Genomic DNA, 25,755 nt, shown 5'->3' with positions numbered 1-25,755 from the left:
GGGTTCTGTGGGAATTGATCCCATGGAAATCTGTTCAATGAGTGTTGAACACTGGTGTATACTCGAGATAGCGAGATACCTCTCCGAGCTCAGAGAGAAGTCGCTGTGTCCTTTTCTAAATCTTTGTCTTTTGAAGAGGAGAGGAAAGCACTTTATTCTGTCTGAATTTGTGATTTCTGAAAGGTGGTGTTAGGTTTGTTTGTTTGTTTGTTTGTTTGTTTTTGTGGTTTTTGGTTTGTTTGTTTGTTTGTTTGTGGGGGGTTTTTTGTTTGTTTTTGGTTTTTTGTTTTTTTGTGAGAACAGAGGAGCAGTCAAAATAAATTGCTTCCTTTACCAGAGAAGGAACAAAAGGTGGTATTTTTTAAGCATTGGCTAAAAAACTCTTAGAGCTGACTGTAACCTTGGTAAAGTTTTCTGTTTCTGCCAGCAAAATGGGGAGAGGAGGTTTATTCCAAGTCAAGGCTTTATATTGTTCAGGATTACTGAGCTGATTGGGCACTTACATTTCAGAGATAATTTCATGGCCAAATGAAGAAAGCTGTACTTACTATTGAATCATCTTCAGTGATCACTTCTTCGTGGCATTTTTTATAGATATGAAGGTATTCTACATGTGCAAATTTACAAAGAGAAGTATGGGGTTTATTTGTTTCTCTCATCTCGAAAAAAAACCCACATTTAAAGTTAGTTTATCCTGGCCTGTGTGTTTTCTGTTGTGTGAGAATAATAGTTAAAAGTAACATGTTAAATAGGCTGACTGATTACAGCACAAGGATGTATGGGGGGAGGGTGGGAATTGTGTGGCATATATAAAATGAGAAGGAGAGCATGAGCATTGTGATAGCACTCCAAGACCCTTTGGAAGCACTGACCTGGCTAATCTTGTGGGGATGTTTGATGTTTGGCAGACTCATGTTTTTTTCTGATAGCAGCTTAAAGCCTTTGAACTAGTGCATATGCTTTCTCAAGCTATGTCTCTGTATCATAACAGGGTGTAGGTTCTTGAACCTTAATATTCTTCTCAAAGTCCTGTGACACGTTTGCTATAGAAGCTGCTGCATCAGTTTTCCATAACAAAAGCAGAAAATAGAGGTTGCAGAAAGCTGCTTCTAAGCCATTTTGGGGAATAGAAATCCTTTCTTTTTTATTAAAATAATGAAGAATACTATACTGCATCTAGGAAGACAACATGAAATCCACATTGAATTTATAATGGCTGCAGCTTTGATTGTATTTATTCCTATAATATCTTAACTTTAGAGGCTTTTAAATCATGCTTTTTCTTTTTCCTTTTTTCTCTTATTACACACACAAAATTAAGAAAATCTGGGCAAATTCATCTGCCTTTTTTTCCTGACCTTGACTTTCTTCACTATTAAGGGTGTTCACTTTCTTTTTTTTCTGTATGCATCTGCATAGTGCATGCAAATATGCCAAGTAACTTAGCAGGGAGAAGAGCGTAATGGATCTTCCACTTGTTGAAATTTATTGTTGCTGATTTCAAGGGAGGGAAGAGAGATGGGTGGGAGAAATTAGTGAGGAGATTTGATGTGGCAAAAGTAAGCAGAGTTTTCACGAAAGTCGACTCCATCTTTTAAATACCTGAGAACACTCAGCTGAATATCTTAAACCATGTTCAAGCCCTCTTAGCTTCATAGCACATATAATGGTAAAGATTGGTGATATGTTAACACCAGGTATAAACTCCAGGGATTTTGATCTGAGAATCACCCAAATGCCAGATCAATAAGGCTGTGAGAGAAAGGTGGGTCTTTTAATGTCCAAAACTGATTTAGATATAACTCTGAGTTTTGAAGTAGCTTGAAAGTTTGATTTGGAATTCTTGAACTGTTTTTCTGTTTCCTTGTATGAGGTTTCCACTAGCATGAGCATAAATAACCTTGAACTGTTTTCTGTGCCATTCATGCATCTCTGAGGCTGAACGGAAGATTTCCCTTTCCCTTACTTCTCTTCCTCCAGTATATTGAAACAACAAAATAGAAGCCACTGTCATTATGTTGTGATAGGGAAGGGGCACTTAATCCTATACCTGTGTCATTTTGAATGAACCATCAGAACACTTCTTCAAATTGTGTGAAAATCAGAAAGATTTTATGAGGACAGCTGAGCCAAAAAATTTGGTTTACATCCCAAACATGGCAGAAGCAGAAGGATGTTTAGTGTGTTGTTTTAGGGAATTGAAAGTTATTTGTTTCAGTGTTCATGGTTCTTGTTTGTTTTGAGCAATGATGTGAAGAGACCAACCCCCAGCTCTTTGGACTTGCCCACCAGATATGTATGTATTCATTTTATGTCCAATCTCATACTGTTATCCTAAATGCCATGTTGATTTTAGGGGCCTCTTCATTTGAATTTGCTCACCCTCATTCATAACAAAAAACTAGAACGTGTCAGAAGTTACTTGGAAACCTTTCATGCTTTCTAGTTCTGTGCATTCATAATGTCACTCCTGACAAATGCTGTTCCCACATAGTCTTCCAAATTAAAAACTGAAGAAAGTGCCACTCCATGTATAAATACAAATTCATTTGCCATTTTTAATATTATATCAGGACAAGTCCATCTTGTTTACACCTAGTTAGGAGAAATTTGCGTGCCTACCCAAGTGTTCTGCTTTGTTAGTTGTTGCATTTTGAGAAATAGGAATGTGTACAATTAAATTTCACTTCCTTTTGAGCCGTTGTTCTGTTACAATTTCTACCATTTCTATTGTTGATTGCATAATGGCCAATGCTTAAAGCACACTGTCTCTTAGGGAGTAAAATTTTCAGGGTTTCTGTATCTAGTAAAGTCAAGCATTCTTTGAATCATATACTGAAGTGTTTGAGACATTCCAGTGTCTTCAGCTGAAGACTCCCACTTCCCAGTGTTTATATTCAGTACAAGAAAACTGGATGGATAGTTTGGCAGGACTTTCATTACCAAGCTGATTGTTGTAGCTCTCTATTAACATTTATGAGGAGTACATAGTACAGCAGCACACAGGCAAGCAGATAATTGTGTAGTGGAAGCTAGCAGACCTGTTGTTCTCAGTTTTGTTTGGGTGGGGTTTTTTTTGTTTGGGTTGGGCCTTTTATTTGTTTGGGTTTTGTTTTGTGGGGTTTTTTGTTTGTTTGGGATTTTTTGAGGGTTTTTTTAAGAGGTTTTGCAGGGAGGATTGTTAGAAATATCAAAGCTGCACACACACTTGTGGCTAAGTGTATTGCCAGTTCTTGAATGTAGGTGTTTGTGTTCTAAGTGTGGAACTCTACCTTGATTGCTCAAAACAGTACTCAGGTATGAATTTGAGGATTAGGTATTGAATTTGTAAGTCATGGGAGTACTACTTAAATGATTAGGTCAACTCTGGGAGTTTGGTTTTGATTCTGAAGGGCTTCATAGGAGTAGGGGTGAAATGGAAAATGCTGTACATCAGGGAGTCATTAATCTGTTGAAAAGTCTGTAGGATTGAAAACCTTCTAGGTTGCTGTAAGAGTTACATTGTGATTGTGTTAGGAGAGTGAATTCTCAGCTTTCCTTGCAGACCCTCAAACATGAAGTGGTTGACAATTTCATGTCACAGTAAGCCAGTTGTGGACTCACCAGCTATTAAACCAAAGCTTTCTGTAGTTACATTTATAACACCTTGGGTTTGATGCCTGCTTGCAAGGTAATGTCCTGTGTTCCATTTCAGCATAGCCATGGGAACCTTGCAGGAAAGGCTAAAGAAAACTCTGAGTCTCACTGGATAACCTGATCTAAAACAGTTGGAATTTAGAGGTTTGGGAGTGGTTTTTATATAAACCAATAAGAAAGTGCAAGAATTAAGTACAGACTCTCAGCAGGTCCTGAAAGGAGAACAACAGGATTTGTACAATATGAACCAGCTAGCTTCCAGTTTTTCAGACTCTATAAATGGTGTTTTTTGCTTTTCTACAGTGAATACACAAAATTGAGTTTCAAATGATTGTGGAATTATAAGAAGCCTTTTGTTCCCTGAATTGTTGGAGGTAATTTGTATCATTTTGTTCTAATAACAAAGCTGAATTTACAGAAAACAAGCTCAGTCAGTTTGCTTTAGCCAGAGGAGGTTTCAGGTTTGTAGTAAGCATTTGCATTTCAGATCTTCCTATCTGTGGACCAATTCTTTTGCTTAGAACAGTTGTAATGCAAGACTGACTTTACAGCGATTATTGAGAAAATAATTATGTGATATTTTTAGTACTTGCCAAACCTAGCAGAAACTGTGTCCTTCGACCATATCATAAATGGAGAGATGATTTAGTATTTCACATCACGTCAGTATGATAATTTACGGCACAGGTTTTGTGAGAATATGTTTGAGTTTCTTTAGGATTTTGTATTTTATTTTGATCTGCATTACAAAAAATGTCAGTTCTTTGGTAACATCTCAAATCTTTTCTGCTCTGTTAATCAAGAAATGTGACCAGATTCAAACAGATACTCCCTGGGCAGAAGTGCTATTTCCAGAGACTTTTCTACTATAGTGCATAGCACCTGTGCTCTGAGAGGGGCTTGGCAAATTGAAGAGTAAAAAAAAATTAATTACTGAGTGTTTATTGTAGGACTTCCAGTACAGGAGAACTGGGAAGGGATTTTTTGTTGAAGTCTGAAAACCTTATTCACCTGGTCAATCTCTGCACTGCAGCTGACAGGGAAAAGCAGAATTTTTACATACTTTGAGATCAGCTTTAACATTACTATAAAAGTAAGCCAGTTATGATAACCTCTGAGTAGAATTAACAGTAGCTTCAGTGCAGAAACATTTTGATGGTAGCTGTGACGCCAAGGTTGGAGAAGGGAGCGGGAGGATTATAGAGGCACCTCTGTTTTCCTTGCATCACCTGTGCATTCCTCAAAACAGGAGGAATTCTTGTGCAGCTGTAAGCAGCTGATTTCCAGGCTGGGCCTTCAGGGTGCTCATCTTATTTTTCAGCGTGGAACTTGACCGAGGTCAGAGCAGATTCCCCTTGTCCATAACTGTTATTTCCACAAGCACTTCTGCTTTCTTATTTCATATCAATCTCTGCAGCATCTGTGGCTGTTCCAGTTCCTATGGGAAGTACCTGGCTGACTAACACTTAGGTTATATAATACAGGACTTATAATGTAGTTGCCCTTTAGGTCTGGTGGTATCTTCCATACAGTGGTTTTTTGCAGGCCAGTAGAATTGCACAGGATAAGGCAACCTGTCTTCTGCAATACACTATAAACTGAGCACAGGGCAGGATTTTTGAGGAACAGAACTGTAATTTGTTAATGAGCCTGAAGTGTTTGTCTCACTTTTGCTCACGCTAACAGAAAAACACATACTGTACAGCAGACTGCAGTTGATTGTACCAGAGACTGACAGCCATGCAAATCTCTGTGTCAACAGCAATTTGAGCCAGCAGGCTGGGCATGCTGAAGAAGAGAATTCCAGTAATCTGCTCCTGCCCTTATCTCTGGGTAGAGCCGTTTAGTTTACAGCCTGTTAGAAATATGTGACCAGTTATCTGCTAGATTTATTACTTGAGCAAGACTCCTTAGCAACAGGTTTTTCCTCACAGTGTGCCAACTACTGGGTTTAAAAACATAATTCTTCCAAGCTGTAGTGTCCTTTATTTTTTGACAAAATGTTCCTTAAACTTTGCTTGTTGTCAGTGGTTCAAAGTTGATGTCTGAGTCTACAGAGGATGTGAAAAAGAAAAAAAAGAGAAACTCTGTGGATAAAAATGGAAAATTGTTCAGGGCCTGCTCTTGCATTTTTGTCCAAATGGGTTGTTTTTTATTGTGACTTTTAACACATATAAAGTTATACACATGTGTGCTTGATGTGCATTGGGAGCAGCGTAACTGGGTCTTGAGGTATCTGACTACCTCAAAGCAAAGCAAAATTTCAGTTTCGGATACCTTTGTTAGACATGCTACTTAACTTCCTTTAAGTAAGGGCTTTGATGATTGATATACAGTAAGAAATCTTGGTTTTGTTTTTCCAGAACCAAAAATGATAGCTGCAGGAAAATTTTCAAGTCTTCCCAGAAATGGCCCAGTGAACCGCCAGTTCTCGTTGGCTTCTTCCATGGACCTTTTGACCACAAAACCTTCACCAGCTGAGCATCGCTCAAACTCCTTCCAAGGCATCTCTATCCATGGCACCCTCCCCAGGAAGAAGAAGGGGACAGTTCCCTCGAGGTCTTGTGATATGTTCAACCACATGGGAACACTGCCTTACACCAGAGCACGGCAGCAGCCACCTTTTGTCCAGGATGTTATAGAAGAGTACCCTCCAGAAAATGGAAAGAGCAGCAAACTCCATGCCAGGTATGTTGTAAAATGTTAATTTACATGTGTTAGTTGCATAGGGATTGTTACATATTCTTCTAGGCCTCTAAAGGCCAAGTCACAGGTATGTTACTATAACTGAATTAGATTTTCTCTCTAGTATTCAATTTAGGTCTTGATGGAACCTAAATAATATTTAATGACTGTGTCTTTCCTGTGCATGTTTAAAAGGTATAATATTGTGTGTACTGTTCCCGTGGAAGAAATTTTTTTAAGTTACTGAATGGCTTTGATATGATCCTTTGTGCTGTTGTAACAGAGCAATTTTAAACAAGAAGTCATAACTGTTCAAACTTGGTTTTGATTTGTATTCAGTGCAATATGGATGGAGGGCTGAGAAAAAGGGGAGTGATGTTCCCTCTTTTTTGAGGGGTGAACTGCCTCAAATCTCAAGCTATGTGTAAGCCTTCTTCATGAAAACTTAGTGGGACCCAGTGTATGCTGAGCTAATGACAAATGATCCATATTTATTGTTCCTGCCTGACTTTGTGGTTAACTTATGCACAACTCTTGAGAAAGACCTATACTCTTATAGCTAGCCTTTCTTTTGGGAACCTATTACCATACTGATATTTCATTGCTTACAAACAATAACTAATTTTGTAAATGTCCCTGTTTTGTTTTGATATTGAGTTCTATAAAATGGGGAAAAAAATACCAGCTAACACAAGAAAAATTCAGTGTAATGCAGTGGATCAGTTAAAGACGTAGAAATGAGAGCATGTTTGGTTGCTTGGCTGATGGAGTTAAAGGCTGAGAAAAGGTATCCACATTATAAGTTCTGAATTAGGATTTGCAGCCTTGCTGCGTCCATCACTACAATTTTTTTTTTTCAAGTCTTATGAGTGAAGAAAAGTTCTAATTAGGTAAAGTTGTGTGTGTAGAATGGTTTTCGTATGCTTTTTGCTTGTGCTTTATAAGATGAAGCTTTCTTCTCATCTCAAAAGACTTTCTTCTCTATACCCCATTCATTTTAAAAGAAGAAAGTAATTAAGTGGATTTAGTACTCCTCTGCCACTGATCTCTGAGACGTACCTGCTTACATGAACTGGCTTTTAAACGTAGTTTGCTTCTTTTATTTACATACTTTTAGAGAATTCCAGCAGCCTGGAGTGTTGCCATGAAAAGAATATGGTGATACACTCTGAAGTTCTATTTTATATCTTCTTTTTCAAGAGCAGTTACTAAACTTGATTTTCTTGAAATACCAAATCCTACTGATAACTTGTCTTAAGAATATAACCTGGTCTTATAAAGAAACTTTGGGACACACCAGTAAGAGTACAAACAGAATGCTTGAGAAGAAAATGTCAGGAAGGTCTGCCTGGTCAGAATTAAAACATAATGCTTTTGAATAATAAAGAGATTCAAAGGATGTTGTTAGTGCGGCCTGTGAATAGAATTTGTGTCTATTGACTCATTGCACCAAATGCTGTTCCTGTTTGATCTTTCAATTACTTTGCTAGAACACACTGATTGCTATGGTAACAACTTCTAACAATTGGTTTCTTTAAATTTTACAATGAATATGTTCCACTCCATGACTGAAGAGCAGAAGACAATACCAACTTGGCAGTCAGCAAATATATCGCTTCTTGAATCTTCTTGCAATGACACTGCACTTTTCATTAGTTTACTTTAAAGGAAAAGTAGAGAAAGTCTGATTTTCCTGTGGTGAGCAGTTTGCCATATGTGCTAAGGTATGCATTCTAATGCTTACACTCACATTGAAATTATCTGGGCCTAATACTATAGGGGAATACATATTTCCTTATTAGTGTTTTTTTTTAAAGACCTTTTACTTCAGTGTCAAAATTTGTGAAATAGTGTAAGACTACAGGAGTATTCTTTACGCAGGAGTGTATCAATCTTTCATTGCTATAATGCTGTTTACAAAAACTGAGCATGTGAGTACACATTTTAATAAAACCTTTTCATGATGCACTGTTTGAACCAAGTGCTATGTTTGATGCCAGTGGGCCAGAACAAAGTCATTAGTATTGCAGTGTTTGTGTGCACATGGATATGAGTATTTTGAAATGTGGCTCAGTCATGTCATTGTTTGTTTAATTCTACACTTAAAAACATACCTATGATAACATTTTAATAACTCAAAGTAAGTAATACTCTCTTTAATATATAAATACACATCACGTGAATAGGAGAACAATAATGAACTGTGTCATTCATTAATGGAATTCTTCTGATTCTGAAATTTTTCTGATAACTTGAAGAAATTATACTGGCAGTTCTCAATGCAGTAAGAATGTGTTCTCTTCTTGGTTTGTGAATGTACATCTCTACTAGTTAATTAGTTCAAGGGGAAAAAAGATTTCTTTCTTGAGAAAGCTGACATCTGAGTTTGAGTCTCAGAATCAGTTGAGCTCTTGAAAGGTAGTTTTATTCTAAAAAAGAATTCACTCCTGAAAGTGACGAACTTCAGTTTTTAAAAAGAATTCTCATTTTAGCATGTAAAACTAAAACTGTTTGTGTGTAATGTTCTTTATTATCTGCCATTGATAATTAAACCTAAATAAAGCTTATTTGTAGTTTCCTTTTAACATGGTCTATGGGTTACCTTTATTTGTTTAGCTCTGCCATGTATTATGATACCTTTAAATAAAAGTAAAATTGTTCAAATTCCCATCTGTTGCTAGAACCAGTAGCTTTTTCTTTTTAGCCTGTATCTTGTGGCTGCCATCAGCAAACCCAGAATTTCCACTGCACTTGGATGATTATAGTCCTTCATGAGTGACATTGTAGTTGAGCAGACTTGTGGCATTTTCATGCTTTCTCATGAATGCAGCCAAATGTCCCTCAAACAAACAGGACCTAAAGCAATGCAGAATTATCACTATCACAGTAAGTTTGAGTGTGGTGATAAGGACACTGTCAAAGGCCTGTTCTGACAATCTCTACCATTTCAGCTGGATGTCAGCAGTACTCAGGTAGTCTTGGGTTAAGGCAGTAGTTCCCTCTGTGGGTCTGGTACTGGCTCTGATATAAACATACTTGAATGTTATCTCGTTGGAGAGATGCAAGGAATTTCTTCGGAGACGTTGTTAAGAAGATGGAATAGAACTGAGACTTTTGCAAATGTCCCAAAGCAAAACTAGATTCCAGTATTGATACTGTGCTCTGTTTCATGAGGCAGTGTGATTGCAGGAGAGAGCAGAACAAGTGGTTGCTTCTTGGGCTGTCTGTCAGCTGGCAGCTGTAGTATTTTCTGTTCCTAAACTCATCACCACCACATTCACCACTACATGATGTCCTCAGGTGCCGTATCCAAATGTTTTTTGAACACTTTCAGGGATGGTAACTCCACCACTTCTCTGGGCAGTCTCTTACAATGCTCTACTACCCTTTTGGTGGGAAAAAAATATCCTAATAAATGTATTCCTAATAATCTAAAGCTCTTGTCCTCTCATGTCGAGAGGTGTTGCTTTATTGATAAGCCAAACCACACGCCAGGGAAAGAAAAAAAGAGAGGAGCATGAGGCATATTCTGAAGATTTTTTTTCTCCAACTGAGGTCTGAGTTGAAGTTAGTACTGTTGCAAGATACAAGAATCACAGAATACTGTGAGAAAGAAATGTCTTTTCTACCCCACTGTCAAACAGTGTTCCAAGCTTGTTTTGTGGAGAGAGAAGTAATGTAAGTGGTATGATGGTTTCAACATTTCAGTGAGTCAGGCTAATAAAGATGTGATCTTCACAATCAGTTAAAAAACAGAGAAGGAGAGGAAAGGTACTCCTTTCTCAGTATTGGTAGTTCCTCTATTGCCTGCAACTAGCCTGTATTGCTATTGAAATAAACAGGATTTGTGACAAAATTAAGTGAAATACAGTTTAGTAACAGCTCGAGTGTGAAATTGTAAATTGTTAAGAGATCAGAAATAGGATCTGGATTTGCACAAAGTTGATGTTGTTGGTGGGCATGATGCTTTGAAAGAATTTAATATCAATTTTAGGATAGACCATCTAGCACAGCAATAAAATCAAAGCTAGACACAATTTCTAAGAAAAAAGTTTATTAAATTTTTGTGCAGTCTGTAGAGTTACATGCCTTTTTTTAAGCCCTTAGTGTTTCAAAAGCTTTGGTGTCCAGTTCAGACTTTTTAGAAAAGATACTTAATTGCTGAAAGTACATGTATGAGAAATTCAGTATTTGAAAGAAAGAAAAATGAGTTAATTTTCCCTTACCCTGTATGTGGAGTATAGGACTCTGTAGAATAGAGCTTTGGATATTTTGGGGGAAACAGTGCGGTCGCACGTTTGCATTTAATCACTATCTTCCCTCTGCTGAGCCTACCCTAGGAAGTGTTGAAACACACCATCTGCCAGAAGTGATCACTCTAACTTTTCATGCTAATTAAAGCCCTAAAACAAAGCTGACATTAATTTACACTGGCTGTTTCACGTTGTACAGGACATTTGTGAGTATGTGCTGGTTTAATTTCTGTTTACTAGCTCTCTTTGCAGTAGCCATTTCATTTGCTTGGACTTGTAAAGACATCTTTTGTTCAAATTCCATTCTTTGTCTATACAGACATTTAAAAATGGAGTCACTGATAAACAGTAGGGTCGTATTGTTCAAACTGGCTTGGAATCAAAATACTTTGTGCATTGCTCTAAATGATGTATAATGCCCTGGGTGCTTTGTTTTATCACTATTCATGAGAGGTTCTGACCTAGCAGCTGGTCGGAATTTGATTTTTTCCCTGTTTTTGAAGGTTTAGTTTTAACTGTGCATGAATTTGAAGTGTAAAGTTGTAACTACAGAATTATAATTTTAATCTTTTCTTCTTCTGTTTTAATTTTCTGTTCTCAAGCCCAGTAAATTCCTGGCTATGCTGTATGTCCTGATTGTGATTATACTTACAACACTACTGTTTTTATTGATGTGGCTACAAACATAACATTTTTGTAGGTAGACAAGGCCTAGCAGCTTTTTTTTTTTACACTGCCAAGATCTCAAGCATGAACTGTCCATGTCCAGCATTTTTTTGATATGGTTTCAAGCATGTTAAAAATAAACATTCAATTTGGTAAGTGTAGGGAGCCATGGAAGAAAAGATTTTTATTAGCTTGATTCTTTCAATAAGGAGATGGGCAGTCCAGTGGCTTGTAATGTCTTTCAGTGCTCATTGAACCTTATTGCAAAAGATCAAAATGTGATAAATAGCCTGGAAACTAAAGTGTATTTTATAGACTGGCCCTAATTATCTATATACAGGTGCAAAGAATACACTTATTTTCTGTAGTTCTGAAAGTGTGATGTGTGTGAATGCATATTTAGGTAGACTTCAGTCTCTTATTTTGAGTACTGGTCAGCAGACTTTTTTTCCTCTTGTTTTTCTACGTCAGCTGTTTCAGATGAAGTGCTCTCAACTTGCACTGGACTTTGTACTGCTGTAGCAGAGAGTAGAGTAGATTAGTTTATCTGGTTGTTTAGGATGTTCTGTTCTCGTCTGAATTTCTGATCTTCAAGGCTCTGCATGTTTGGCTGGATGATTCTCACATACTTGTCTCATATAACTGTCCAGGAAAAAAAAAATTATGTTCAATTTTAACCTTGATTAATACCACTGACATTTAATGGGTAACTTCATTAGCGTAAAGCTAAGCAGGCTCACTGTTCTCTACAGTGCTTGCCCCTGTCCTTGGAGGGCAGAACATTTGCAAGTTGACAAGGTGTTAGTCTTGAAGTATAAAGCTGTTAATGACAATTCTGGGTTCCCAAAACTTTCCCTGTTCTCTTAGTGGTATTACTACAATAGATCAGGCCTGCTGAAGTCCTTGAATTGACAGTTGAATTATGAAGGAGAAGAGTTGGAACGCTATTCAGGGATTTGCTTTATCCATGTCAGAATTTGCAGCCTGTTTTGCTTCTCCAGATGCTGCAAATTCTGCTTTTCTGGTTTGGAGAATGCGGTGGATCAGGTATTTAGACAGCATTTATTTTTTTTCTAACTAGTGATTTTGAAAACATAATTATTGGATAATTTTAATTTGAATTTGCACTACCTTTTATATTAATACTGTGTCTACACTTTCATGATTAGGTGCACTTTGAAAATTAAAAATAATTTTTACCAAGATTTTAATATATCAAGTAAAATAAGTGTTTTATATGTTTCCAGTGGGGAGTCAAGTGAGTAATACTGGGGTTTTTTTGGTTTATAAAATGCAGTGTAGTTCTTCAAGAATGAAAATATTTGCAACATTACCAGGAAGAAGACTAATGCCTTGGTTCCCTTTTAAAGTTTAGGATAAGGCGGGAAGGAATTTTTATAAATGCACAAAATTTTGACAGTAAAAATAGTCATGGTTTTGGTGTAATGCCTGAAACTACATCTTAGTATGAGTTTTGTTTTTAAAAAAACCTGAACCAAACTGTTTGTGTGTGGTTGTCTTTCCTTGATAAGAGTAATACAAGTGTATTGAATTTGGGGGTACTGAATATCTCATAGACTTCTTCAGCGCACAGGTTTTTCAAATGGAAGAATTCCTTAGATGTTGCCAATACTTCATGCTTTTTGCCACAGATTTTCCCATTCTTTCTCTTGATGTGTCCTGTTCACATGTGTACCTGCAGATCTGTGCTTCTCAGAGGTGTAGCAGGGCTACCCACTAAAGCTGGTAGATGTTTGTGGTAGAAGGAATGCTGTGTTGGATAAGCAGAGAATAGCTAATGTTATCTGCTTACATTCAGTATCAAATCCTCTTATCCTGTAACTCTAGGAGTTCTTTCTGTTTCAGCTTGTGTACCTTTTCTTTTTAGCCCTTCTGTCCATTGTTTGGTTCAGATTCTTCTGTTGTGAAGTTCACCACTCTGCTCCCATTTGATGCTCACATCCTCTTTCTTTGCTTGATGGACATAGACCTGAAGAACCAATGATTCTCTTCTGGATTTTTATGGGGATTTTGGAAATCTGCCCACGTGGGATCTTCAGAGAGGGAAATGAGGAGAACAGGATGAAATGTCTCAAAAAGAGAGACCATCTCTCCAGTATTAGAGATGAATTAAATTACCCTCCTTCAGCTTCTGAGCAGAGGAACTGAAGTTCCTTATGGGATGAAGACACTTATGTCATTTGAAATTAATTGTGGGATAGTGACCTTATTGTTAATGAACAACTTGCCAGGTAAACTTGAGCCCAAATCCTTCAAAACTCCTATCAAAATTAGTCAGTGTTATTTTTCAAAAACTTCCTGAAAACTTCTATTTTTTCTGGCTGTTTCTTCTTTGAGCAGAGGACACTGTATGTAATGGAAAGTTTCTTGAATTGCTCCTTCCATCACACCCAAAGTTCCTTCCCTGGCTCTGCTGTTTTCTGGTCTCTTTTGTAAGTGTTGTGCAGTGCCCTATTCAGTAGTACCAAGTGCTATATTGCTTCCTCATCCTGCCTCCTGTTCATATGTGAGCATTTGTTTTCCTTTCTGTCCCTTTTATGCTCTAAATAGTAGTTAAATGTTAGATAGGTGAGTATGTTCCTAAATCTTCCTTGCCATAGCCAATGCAGAGAGGGATCTGATGTGATGAGCTGTTTAAAGTGGGCTAAGGGAACAGACAGGGAGGACAGTTCTTCCTCCCACTATCATCTTCTTCAGTGCCACGTATTAGCATTCCTATGCTTCAGTCCAAATACACATTCCTGAAAGACATATTAGCCAAGTGAAAAACCAGACTTTGTGAATAAAGTGTACCTAGAATTAGATGCATTTCAGATTAATTAATGGAGACTGTGATTCTGCTGAACATTTGTCAGTGGTTTTTTGGAATATGTGTATTCATTTTGAAAGGTTGTATTGGTTTTGAACACTTAAAATTTTGTGGCACTGGATTCAGGATAACTGCACAGCAACTAAAACACTCACTGTAAAGAGTTACTAGCTGAAGATATAAGTCAACAGGCAACAGCCCATACATAAACAAGTTTGTAGGATCAGTGTATGTTTTGGATAAGCAATAGTCTTGCTCCCAACCACTACTTTCATAGAATAGGTCTTGAGATAAAAGATTTAAGAAGGGCTTTGAAGGACAAAGTTGTGGCTTTGGTAGGCCTAAATGTTTAGGAAAATAGAGGGAAAAGAATGGAGGTGCCTAGTCTGAGCTTTTGAACAGGTTCTAGAGACTGGTACTGTATGTGATGCAGAAACAAAAATTCTTCTGGAAAAGGTAGAAAAAATGGTGTCGATTTTTCTGCTGCAATAGGTAAACTGGAGCAAGTTGCAAGGATGCAGATTGAAGTAGTAAAAGTAAATTGATGGAATAATTATCTCTGCTGGGACATTCTGAAAAAATAGGAGTAAGCTGAGACTTCATTTAATTCCAGGAAAAGTACATTGCATTTCTTCTTGAATTTTAATTACTGTTCCTGCTGTTCTTGTGTGCACTGCAGGTCATCACACAGTTAGTCATAGCAGTTTGCACTTCTTTCCACTGAAGTTTGAATGAGTCATGTGCATGGTGCTGTGCAGCTGTGGACAAAAGGGTGGAATGCCCTTAGGAATGTAGCAGAAGTTCGTGTGTGAAGCAGAAGCCGCTGGGGGATAAAATCAGTGGATCTTTTATTCTAGTTTGCAGTACAAATAATCAGTCTGTGCTACATATACTGAAACATACCTTGTCCAGCATGCTCCAGCTTGCACCTTCATACTTAAGTAGTGTGTATTTCAAAAATCTACAGAGATGGAGAGATTTCCAAGGCACAAACTGAAGAAGGCATGTGATCCCATCTGGTTGTTTTACAGCAGTTCTGTCTGTGTTAGCAGCCGTGCAGCTTGGTGCCTTTTCAGGGTCTCAGGCTCCTCTTGAGCCTCTGTTGTCTTTACTCAGGTTTGCCATTGGCACCATTGGTGTTGGAACTATTCAGAAGATAGTTCTCATGATTTCTCTTTCAATGGGGTAGAGTGGAGATGCTTTTGAAAATGTCCCCTGGAAAAGTCACTTTAAAATAAATGGACAACTATCTTTTCATATATCAAATACTTCCAATGTTTTTCCCACAGGTACCATTATAAAAGTGTGAAGCAGCACAAAGCTGACTCAGGGGTGCTCAGCAGTTTCCACCACTATAAGAATATTTATATGGGAGTTGGATAGGGAGGATTTGGGCAACTTGATGATACGGTTGTGTCTGAACTTAAATTTTGTTAAAGTTATCACAGCTAATTTATGATTGTAGCTGATCGTTCTGTGAGGATGCCAAGGGCCTGGAAAACGCAGATACTTCATATGGCTTAGTGTGTAAAGGTCTGCAGGATTTTTTATTGCACCAATGAGAGGAGGTAATGTACAGTGTTAGAAGGGTGGAGGTTTTCATGGAATCAAATGGTAAACATTACAGCATATCTGCTCAAAGATTTTTTTTATTGAAGAAGTAGTCCCATAGAGAACTATTGGACAAACCTCAGAGTCTGAAAAACAGATGATGTCTGAGTTAGTGAGATTCTGGCTATTCTCCAGCACCCACTGAACTGAACAATGGATGTTGGGATTGAATGCCAGGATTCAGCTTTTCAATTCCATCATTGATTGAGTATGTAAGAATTTTATCAAATATTTTAGAAGGGTGAGTAGTTACCAGGATGTTAAAGTTTTCTTTACCCAGTTGTCATATTTGGTTGCTCACTGTCTTCAAACCCATGCAGGATTCTAAACTGGCAGTATGACAGTATTTAGTTTGTCATAGCAGAAGTATGATTCAAGTTGCTTATAGTGATTTTTTTTTTTCTTCATTTTAGCCAGTGGCTGTTCATGGTGACAGCTTCAAATGGGCTTTTTTTTTTTCTTTTTTTTAATCTTTTAATTCTCCCCACACATTTGACTGTCATTTAGAGGTGTTGAGAATTAGAGAAATACCATCCAATAGCAGCTGAATTCCATTTCCTTATCTCATCTCAGTCAGCTCTAGTTATATTTTGAAGGGGACCTCATACAATCATAATTCCTATTTTCTGAAAAGTTATGTTGTTTCTCATAGTGGTCAAATGTATCACCACTTGCTCATAGATAGACAATGCCAACCAGTATGACACCAAATTCTTTATTGTTGCAACAAATGTTGCTATGGGGAGAAGAGGGAAGCAAAAGAACAACTTCACTTTTTTTGTTTCCTTGCCTTCATCTTTTTCCGGGATTGCTGAAACTCCACACTTGTTTGCAAGCTCTGTGTATTTTCTTGGCCATATCAGCAAGAAACCCATGCATGAAAAAAAACCACATAAGAACCTTGATAAGAGTCTTGAAACTGGAGTAAAAAGAAATTGAGATAATTTCCAGGGACTACTAGGGAGAGATTAAAGGGTTGTATGTCTGCAAGATCAGCCAGCATTGAAAAAGGGCTTGTCAGATGTCAGTCTCTAGAGAGAATGTGTTTCTGGCTAGGAAAAGCCTCAGAATCATGAGGGCTAAGATTGTGATGCTTTCTTTTAGTGGTGGTCAGATATTGCTGGAGGAGTGTGCAGACCTTGTGCATGTGGAGGAGGCAACACTTCTCAGGAGAATGGCTTAATTACATGTAGCAAGTCAGGTGCTTTTTTCCTTCTTTTTGTTCCTATGAATAAAAACGTGCTGGAAAGGGATTTTGTCATTAAATGAAGTGGTAGCAAGAAGTGGCAGTGTTAGCAATACCCAAAATAGATGTGGGAATCTGCTTTGCATCCCTCTTTTAAGTTCCTTTCTGTGACAGAAGGGGTACAGAAAGAGCATGAAGCCAATACTGTGTGTCCTACTGCATACTCACTTCAGCTTGAGGTCTTCTGAAAACTTCTCTGTTCCATTCTGTATTAAATATGCTTTTTATCTGAGTGGAAGTAGCTCTTATCTGATTATTAGGAAACCAAGATGCATAATAAAATCCAATCTGTGAGCCCACAGTTTACACAGGGCTGGTTAGCTTATGTACAGACTCTAATACATAAATGTTGTAGGTAAACAGGTGCAAATGAATGCAGCTGTAAAGTCAAGCTTTTTATGAAGACAAACATTAGCATTACTTGAAAGGTAATAAAAACTGATGAAAGATAAGAATTCAGTATTATGGGAACAAATCTTCAGTTAAATTGATTCTGGGAGATGGCAGAACCTGCTACTAGCTTTCATCTGACCTGTTAGTCATCTGGTAGTATTTTTTTTCTACAGATCTTCTAATACAATAAGTGAGGATGTGGGTTCATAATATTTTATTAAGATTCTTTGAGAGGGAAAATGGAAAGGAAAAAAAAATACATATTTTTTTAAACATCAGTTGAGAATGTAGTTTGACCTTTGATAAATACTGAGATAATGTGAAACAGCAACACATGATACAGCCTGAATCATCATGTTATGGGGAAGGCTCAGTATTCTGATATTCTGGATTAAAAGATGATAGGGAGCCAGACTAAAAATTGAGTATAAAATAATAACATAGTTTCAGATGGTGTGCAGTTACATTCAAAACAACACAGGGAATTCAGAGATTCAGACTGTTTTCTGGATTGATTAATTCCAGTGTAACCTAAATTCTATATTTCTGAAGCTGCTTATTAGGTTTCCAGTGTTGCATCTTTGCAATATCTTTCCGCCAAAAAAGATCCTGTTTCTAAATTTATGGAGATCTGTTGTCCATGTGGCAAACTTGATTGCTGTAAGAAGTGCCTGATCCCTCTCTAAGTTTGGAGGTTTCATTGTGTCTGTGACATATTTGTAGTTAGGGGCAGTACCCTGTGTGTTATCCCTGCACTGTAGCTTCTGTAGAAAACATCCAGTCATGTACTGCAAACTCTGTTAACCTGCTGGTTCCCAGATAAAAACAAATACACAAAATGCTTTCAAATAGAAATAAAAATAAACGTATATTTTATGGAAAGAGTTGTAACAGTGCAAGGCTCTTTGGTTAGGCTTCTATGCCCTTTGCCATCTGTCTGTATAGAAAACCTATTATGAGACTTTTATTTTTAGATTAGGGCAATGACTTGATTATTTGGCGTTCGAATAATTGTGATGCTGAAATTAGAATTATTTTGAGAACATTATATTTACACAAATTAATGTAGTACATTCTGTTTCCTGTAACCAGTGCCCTCACAGCGCTATCAGAGGCAGTAGCTTAAATGGGAAAGCATAAAAGCAATGAAATGAATTCAAAAGCCATTGGGAGAGCTCTCTTTATTATTTATTTCAAATATTTTAGGTGTTTAGGTATTCAAATATTTCAAATATATCAGCTATCTGTTGAAGTGTCAAGATTTTTTTTTTTTTTTGCTTAAAATGGTATAATTAACTTTATTTCTCAAATCAAGTACTATTGGCTCCACTACTTGTCCTTCTAGAAGAAATCAGTGATTTATATATTTGTTAAAAATTAGATAACATAGGCTATCAAGCTTTAACACACAACTTTTAACAAGGATTTTTATGTGACCTAGTAGCATATTGCTCATATGAATGCATCTCTTCAGTATGAGGTTATATATGGACTTACCTTTTTTTGGTTTGTTTTTCTGTCTGTCCTTCTCTCCTGCTTCCATTTTCTTACAGAGATCAGAATATTCTGGATGCTACATTGGAATATGTTAAGGTAAGGTACTGTTTCTTACCCTCAAAATATTTTCTTTGGTCTATACCCAGCACTGACAAGAACGTTTTCAGTCATTCATAGGTAAACAGTGCAGCTGTCTATCTTTTGGTACAGAGAAAATAATATGCATGTCAGACTGTTTTCTTAAAGTTTCAGTGAAATAGTTGTACTTTGGGTGTAGTTTGCATTTTTATATGGGGCTTCTTTACAATTACATGATGACTGCCTAAATTCTTTGGTTAGCAGATTATAAGCTGTATTTTTTGCTTATGGATTTCTGGGGAAGTAAAGAAGCACATCTGAAAATAACATAAAAATGTCAAATTTAGGCTTGCAGTTCTAGGACTGTACTTACTAAAATTACAGGTAAAAATTTCACTTCTGGTCCAAAAAGTAACTGCCACAGGAGACTCTCAGAACAGCTGCTGAATTTCTGCTCTGAACAGGTAAAGTTCAATGTTGTGAGGTCCCTGGCCTCAATCCCAGCCTGAAGTTGGGATATGGTAGAGAAGAGAAGGTGAGAAGCCTTCCTGAGAGCGCTGTGGAAGAGGGGATGTCAGAGGTAACATGTCAATGGCTGTATTTAATTTACTGTGAATCTCACACTGTGCTGTACCACGTGTGCTGCTACAGTTTAAATAATGTGACTAAGTAGAAGGCAGAGGTATCGTGTGCAAATTCATCAATATGTGTGTCTTGTCTTGTTGCAGCAAGTTCTGCATTACAAGTGTGGTTTCTGGTCTTTTCAGCTTTTCTAGTAGAAGCTTGTCTTGGACTCTTGTCAGTAGCAGTGGTGCTCAGCTTAGATATTAAAAGTTTGATGTTGAGAAGGAAGGCCTGGGGAAAGGAGACTTACGAGGAAGAATACAATGGTTACCAATCCCTTCTCTTCCCCTTACTTTTTCAGTTTTTCCTGTCTAGATCCCTACCTTTAGTGAACTGTGAGTTTGGATCCTAGTTCAGTGGTGTTATAACAGGAATTCTAGACAAGAAATCTCAAACTACAACTTTGAAAAATATGCAGAAATTGCTTTCTAATAAATATAACTCCCCCAAACATTTTTGTCTGTAAAAGTGTAGGTTACTAGTTATTCCAGAAATGGGTTCTTACGCAGAAATCAATCAATTATAAATAAAGGAGGTCTCTCATCAGTATTTTGTTTATCAGTTAACTCTAACTGTAAAAGTTGTGGGTGGATTATACCAACAGGATCTTGGACTCCCTTTGTTGGCTTCAGTTTTATGAAGTATGTGTTCATTGTCTTCTGTAACTAATTGTATGGTAACGATTATATTAATGTTGATAAATTTTCCAGCTGCTCAAATACATTGTGGTGGGAGGTATAAACTGCTGAACAGTAACCACCTGAAACTGAAAAATAGATTTCTGTAGCATGTTTGAACCACCATTGCCATTTGCACCAGTCTCTTTGGTATATAATCTGTACATATGTAGTTAGAGCTAGCAGGTAGGCTTTGATAGATGTTGCTTAAGTGGTAAGTAAATACCTTAAAATGAAAAAGAGATAGTAAGAGAAGAGGGAGAAAACAACAAGAGCACTTCTGGAAATCATATTTTGCTGATTTAGAATATGAAAGATCTGTGTAGCACGTTTATATTTCTAGTGTAAGGGAAAAATTTTTCTCAACAGAGAAGTGTTGATTTACTGACAAAAAACAAACTTGAATATGAAGCATGTGTTTTGTATCACTCATACATAAAAACTCACACTGGAACTAATTGTACATTGTAATTGTAAAGTCTTGATACTGGTTCTTGTTTCTCTCATGTTGCTATTCAGGCTGGAAACAGAAGAGAGACATTAGATTATTTGCCTAGAAAGAATTGCATTATCTTGAAAGTAATACATGGCACAAATTGAATTTGTGTTAGGGGTAGTTTGGCTGCTGGCAATTCTCCTAAAGTTATAGTCCCAAGCAGATTGTACTGTCAGGGCCCTGAGGGCACTGGCTGTGCTCAGGTGTCCTGGCCAGCCTCACCTGGGGCCTCCACCCACACCCACTGAGGAGGGCTGCACCCGGCTGGGCCTTCAGACCCTGCCTCAGTTGTTCAGAGGGTGTTTCTGCCCCTAGTCCTGTTTCCAAGTGCTGTGAGAAAGCCCAGGACAGACTTCATACCTGGTCTGCTACCTCTCCTGTCTGAGTCTCTCTGGAATGTGATGGGGCCTTTGGTGTCATCATCCTGTTCACCTTGGTTGGGTCTGGGGGCTGTGTGACTGCACACATTGCCCGCCCTGTGCGCTCGGATCGCTGTCCCGCTGGAGCAGCCCCACTCCTGCTGCTCCCTGGCACACTAATTGGAGGTGGCTATTTTGATAGATTCAAATAGGTGCTATTCTCATAACTGATCCACTTTATCACTTTCACACAGTCACACCTACTCTCCTTCAAGACAAGCAGCTAGTTTTAAACTAGCTGGATTTAAAAAGCAATTTTAGAAAAAGACCTGGGCACAGAGCAGTGTGCTGGTTCATTGTGCTAGTTCAAAGTGAGAAGAACATCATCGTGTCTGTTGTGGTTATAGTGACTACAAGCAGACTGATGGTAAACTTCGAAGTTGAGTGTGGCACTTTGCTTTTTAACAAACCTTTCCTTGCTGAAATCTGGTGGCTGAAAGTAATATAAATAAATCCATGTATTCAGAAATACCCTGAATAGAGGAAAGGCAAAATCAGTTGGTTTTTTTCTGCTGTTTTTTTCTGCTCAAGATACAAGACAGAAAATACTGATTATAGAATTTTGTTAAGAGAATGTTCTCTATAGATGAACTCTGGTTTCTAGTTCTTTAAATTACATTGCTCACAAGTTGCAGTTTACTACATCTTGAATATTGATGTATTAGTTCATTCAGTATATAAAGAGAGCTAATTATGCAAAAGCAAGTTCTAAAGGGGGGAAAAATGTACTGATTTGCTGAAGTCTGAGTATAGTGAAGTGTTCGTATGTCCTTCAACTCTTCTTTGTATTCACAGTGCTGCTGCAACCATGGTCACAGTTAAATGGCTCTTTCAAAAAAAAGCTTTTATGGTGGAAGTGAAAACAGGCCAGACTGCTTTGAGTCAGGCTGCTACCCAAGTCATGAAAGGGATTCAGGGACACAATAGCACGTTGTACATTCTGTGAGATTTTTACAAGTTTTATGAACCAAATAATAGATCCATTGGTAGCCTCTGCAGGTTCTTCCCACACCCTGAGTCTGCACATCCACAGAACAGATTCCAGCAGCAAGGGAGAAAGAATCAAGTGCTGGCAGATTAGAGAGTGTCAGAGAACTTTTTGTGAGTAATTCTGATCAAATTCATGTGAACTAAAGATAGCTTTCAGTCCCATTCCTATTCACTATAAATACTTCAGGATTTTTTTTTTTAATCTGTGCTGTAATCATTGAAGCTATATCGGGATGAAAAGAAAAAAAAAGAGATTTCTCTCCTTTCATGGAAACGTTTTTAGCTTTTCCTGTGGAAATAGTGCTTAATAATTACAGAAATACATATCAGCAGTGAGCTGATAAATAATACTATGGCCTGGAGGTTTGGAGTTGTATTCCATTAGTGGAAAAACTGCAAAATTTATGACTGTCTGCTCAGCGTGGTTATGAGGGAAGTTTCTATTTAGGTTCAGACTTGAAAGAACTGTTACTGGTTTAAGGAAGTTACTGCTGCAGAAAAAGAGTTTCTTGTGAAGTTCTGCTGAAAGATTCTTGTTCATCTCAGCCCCACAGTGTTAATTTTTCTCCCTATTTTTACTCTTCCTTGATTTTGTCAGAAAGCAAACTGTCATAGAAATTACTGTTATTCATCATGGATTTGGTTAGTGCAACTGAAAATAAAATTCTGATGACATTCCAGTGTGTTGATCATTATCTACAGCTTTACAAGATAGGACACTATTTTGTAGGCTTAGTTCAATTCACCTTCAGGGAACTTAGATCAGCTTGAGTTTTATTGATGCAGCTTGTATAGTTAATTGCACAAATTCGTAAGATTGTGGATGCCAGTCCAATATAGGCGTGGGTGTTTGACTCTCGCCATCCTACCAGCCAAAGGTACTATGGTAAGAGAGTGATCAAAAGTAAAGTTTATATGTGTGTATGTAAATTTAGGAAGGCTTAGAAAAAAATTATGTCAGCATGACAAGTAGCAACAGTTTGGGAAACAATTTTTCCTGATGACAGTGAAATTTCCTTGGAAGCAGCCTTTTTTAGACATGGAAATACATTACAGAAATCCCCACCTCACTGGAAAACTTGCCAAGTCCAATGTATTCCTGTTCGTGCTGTGCATCACACTCCTGCAGAGACTTGCCTGTTGAGTTGCGAGCTGGGACTTGTGAGCAGAAAGTTTGTTGGGTTTCTGCCTTGTCTGACAGCATTAAGTAGCAGAGCTGGGAGGAATGCCTGACACTAAGTCACCACATGATCAGGAGGTTGTTTTTGAGTCTCTGGGGTGGTTTAAGGACTTTTCCACACATTTTGCAACTGCAGCAAGGGCAACAGTATCACAGAAGGTGCAGTTATCAGATGGAAGGTGGTTTTTTGAGGAGAGAAGCAGTATGCCCATGTGGCCAGCTTGGACTTTACACATCCCTGTCATCATGGATTTGTCATCCAACTCAAAGATCATCAGTGATGTCAGTAAGGCTTCAGACTGAGACAGTTCCTCTTTTTTTATGTTTCTCTGTTAGCAGGAACAGAAGCTTCACAAACGTCTTTCCACAGCAGTTGCCTCTTGTACGTGAGCTGTGTAATTCAGACATACAAGATTCTGTTAGAGCCAGTCTGGTGTTAAATGCGTGTAATGGTCTCAATGAAACCTTGATTCTCGATGGATGGTTGCTGGTTGTGCACTGCCCTCTGCTGGAAAAGAAACACTTGACTGGATATTTTTAATTGAGTCATGGTTATTCAAATCACGTTTCATAATAATTTCTTTGTAACTCTGGTAGGAGCCTGACTGTTGAAAGTTGGTTGCTTTTTCTCAAGAGGCACAGAGTGGGGGGGAATTTTTCCCCTCCTCCCTATCATTAAGTTATACAAGTAGCTCCTAGAGGGAACTTCGGAATTTTTTGTCAGGATGTCCCTGAGATTGTTAGAATAGATGTTCTGATTTGTCCAAAACTTCCAACAAAAGAGATTCCTTATGATCTCAAAACAATCTGCTCTGCTTCCCGAGCTAGATTAGTATAATGATCTTCTAATTGTTATTGTGAGAAAAGTTTTCCTAAATTGTGATATTTTGCACATAGAGGTTTGGTTTTGGGAGGTTTTGGTATTTTGGGGGGGTTTTGTTGGTGGTTGTTGTTGTTTATTTGGGTTTGTTTGGTTTGAGTTTTTTGATTGATTTTGTCCCTCTGTCTTCTATTCATAACCTGTATTTAATTTTCTAGTGGGATAAGTTTGTGGTGTTGCAATAAGTGGGACAAAGCATCTTGTCTTTTAGTCCTGTTCTCGTGATAGTAAAATTTCTGGTAGTAGAATTTATTTTTTTTTACACTAGACTTACACTAGACTTGTTTCTTAAAATGTCTGCCCTTTCCCTACTTAAAAGGGGCAACTGCTTCTTTAAATATATATGATAATTGTTCCTAAAAGCTTTCATCAGCCCAGGAAAAAATAAAGACTTAAGGAGTTACATATATTATTGAAATTCAGCAGCTTTCAAGTATTTAATTCCCCTGAAATCATGGTGAGAATCTTGCCCTGTTCATTTGGAGTTAAAGAAATTTTATCTTATTTGATACAATGCAGTTATTCATAATTACTGGTGGAATATAACAGCCAAGTTTCAGTATTTTCTCATGTTGAATTTTGTTTGACCAACAGTCTGGTCTCTGAAAATAAGGTTGAGTCAGCAGTTCTCTGATGTGTTGGCTGCAAAGTGATGAATAAAATGTGAGCTGGCGTCTGCAGTAAATTGTGCAGGAAGTTTGATTTTACAGCTCTGCAAGACAATGCACTTTCAGTCTACTGTCCTAGTTCATGTTTCTCTACAACAGTGAACCCCAAGTTAGCCTGCTCCTGTTAGGAGCCCCCAGTCCCTGAATGGCCTGGTTAGCTCTAAGATCTGGGTTTTTCTGGGGTTTGTGAGTTCTTTTGATTGGTTGAGGTTTTGGGGTTTTGTAGGTCAGGAGTGAGGGGAGTTAGTGTACTGTGAGGAATATTTTTTCTTTGTGAATGATAATCCTTATATGAATTGAGTCAGGTGGATAGTGGCTTTCTAATTATTCTGGCCTTCATTGTGAAGTCTTTTAGCAGTGCATTCCCCTCTCCTGATGCTGAAATGGAGTTTAGGGTATTTTGCTTATGGGAACATCTTCTGTAGTGCTGAGGATACTTTAGTAAATATAAAGTGCTGATAAATCTTAGAGCAGCAAGCATCCTCTCTTTGCATGTTAGTGGTTAATCTCGCATGTTATCTTACCATGGATTTCACCCAGTTAATGTCTGTATTCCAGTTCTTTTGTTATTACTCATTAACTCTCAAGTGATGGTCTGGTCTAGAGTCCTCAAAAACCACTACATGCAATGATTTTTGAGTTGAAAACTATAAAAATACTTTGCTCCAATTTCCTTGGCACCAATAGTAATTCTAGTAGCAATAGCTACTTAGTTGACCTTTTTAATACCTTTGTTAGAGGATCAGTAACTACTATCAGGTCGTATTTACCGATGAGAAACAGAAGCTGGAAAGATCTGAATCTGAAATATGGGATTGAAGTCCTGGGGTACAAAAAACTGATCTTATTTTATCTCTAGTGATCTTGTGAAACTTGGATTTAAACTAATGACGCGTTTTCTCCAAAATATTGATCCCAGTGGTTCT

At 37.7% G+C, this 25,755-nt stretch overlaps 1 protein-coding gene across 3 annotated transcripts in view; it reads left to right on the top strand.

Moving 5' to 3' along the window:
- BCAR3 (BCAR3 adaptor protein, NSP family member) overlaps positions 1-25,755 on the top strand; it is a 67,667-nt gene that overhangs the window by 13,808 nt on the left and 28,104 nt on the right. For all 3 annotated transcript variants that reach the window (XM_063407520.1, XM_063407522.1, XM_063407521.1), the window contains 2 exons: positions 6,000-6,324; positions 18,874-18,913. In XM_063407520.1, coding sequence (XP_063263590.1) covers positions 6,000-6,324; positions 18,874-18,913 — 365 coding nt within the window. The remainder of the gene's footprint in view (positions 1-5,999; positions 6,325-18,873; positions 18,914-25,755) is intronic.

Source organism: Prinia subflava, chromosome 10 (genome assembly GCF_021018805.1).
Source record: "Prinia subflava isolate CZ2003 ecotype Zambia chromosome 10, Cam_Psub_1.2, whole genome shotgun sequence".
Classification (NCBI taxonomy): domain Eukaryota; kingdom Metazoa; phylum Chordata; class Aves; order Passeriformes; family Cisticolidae; genus Prinia; species Prinia subflava.
Note: the sequence above shows the minus strand (reverse complement) of the source record. Positions and strands in the feature narration are given on the sequence as shown.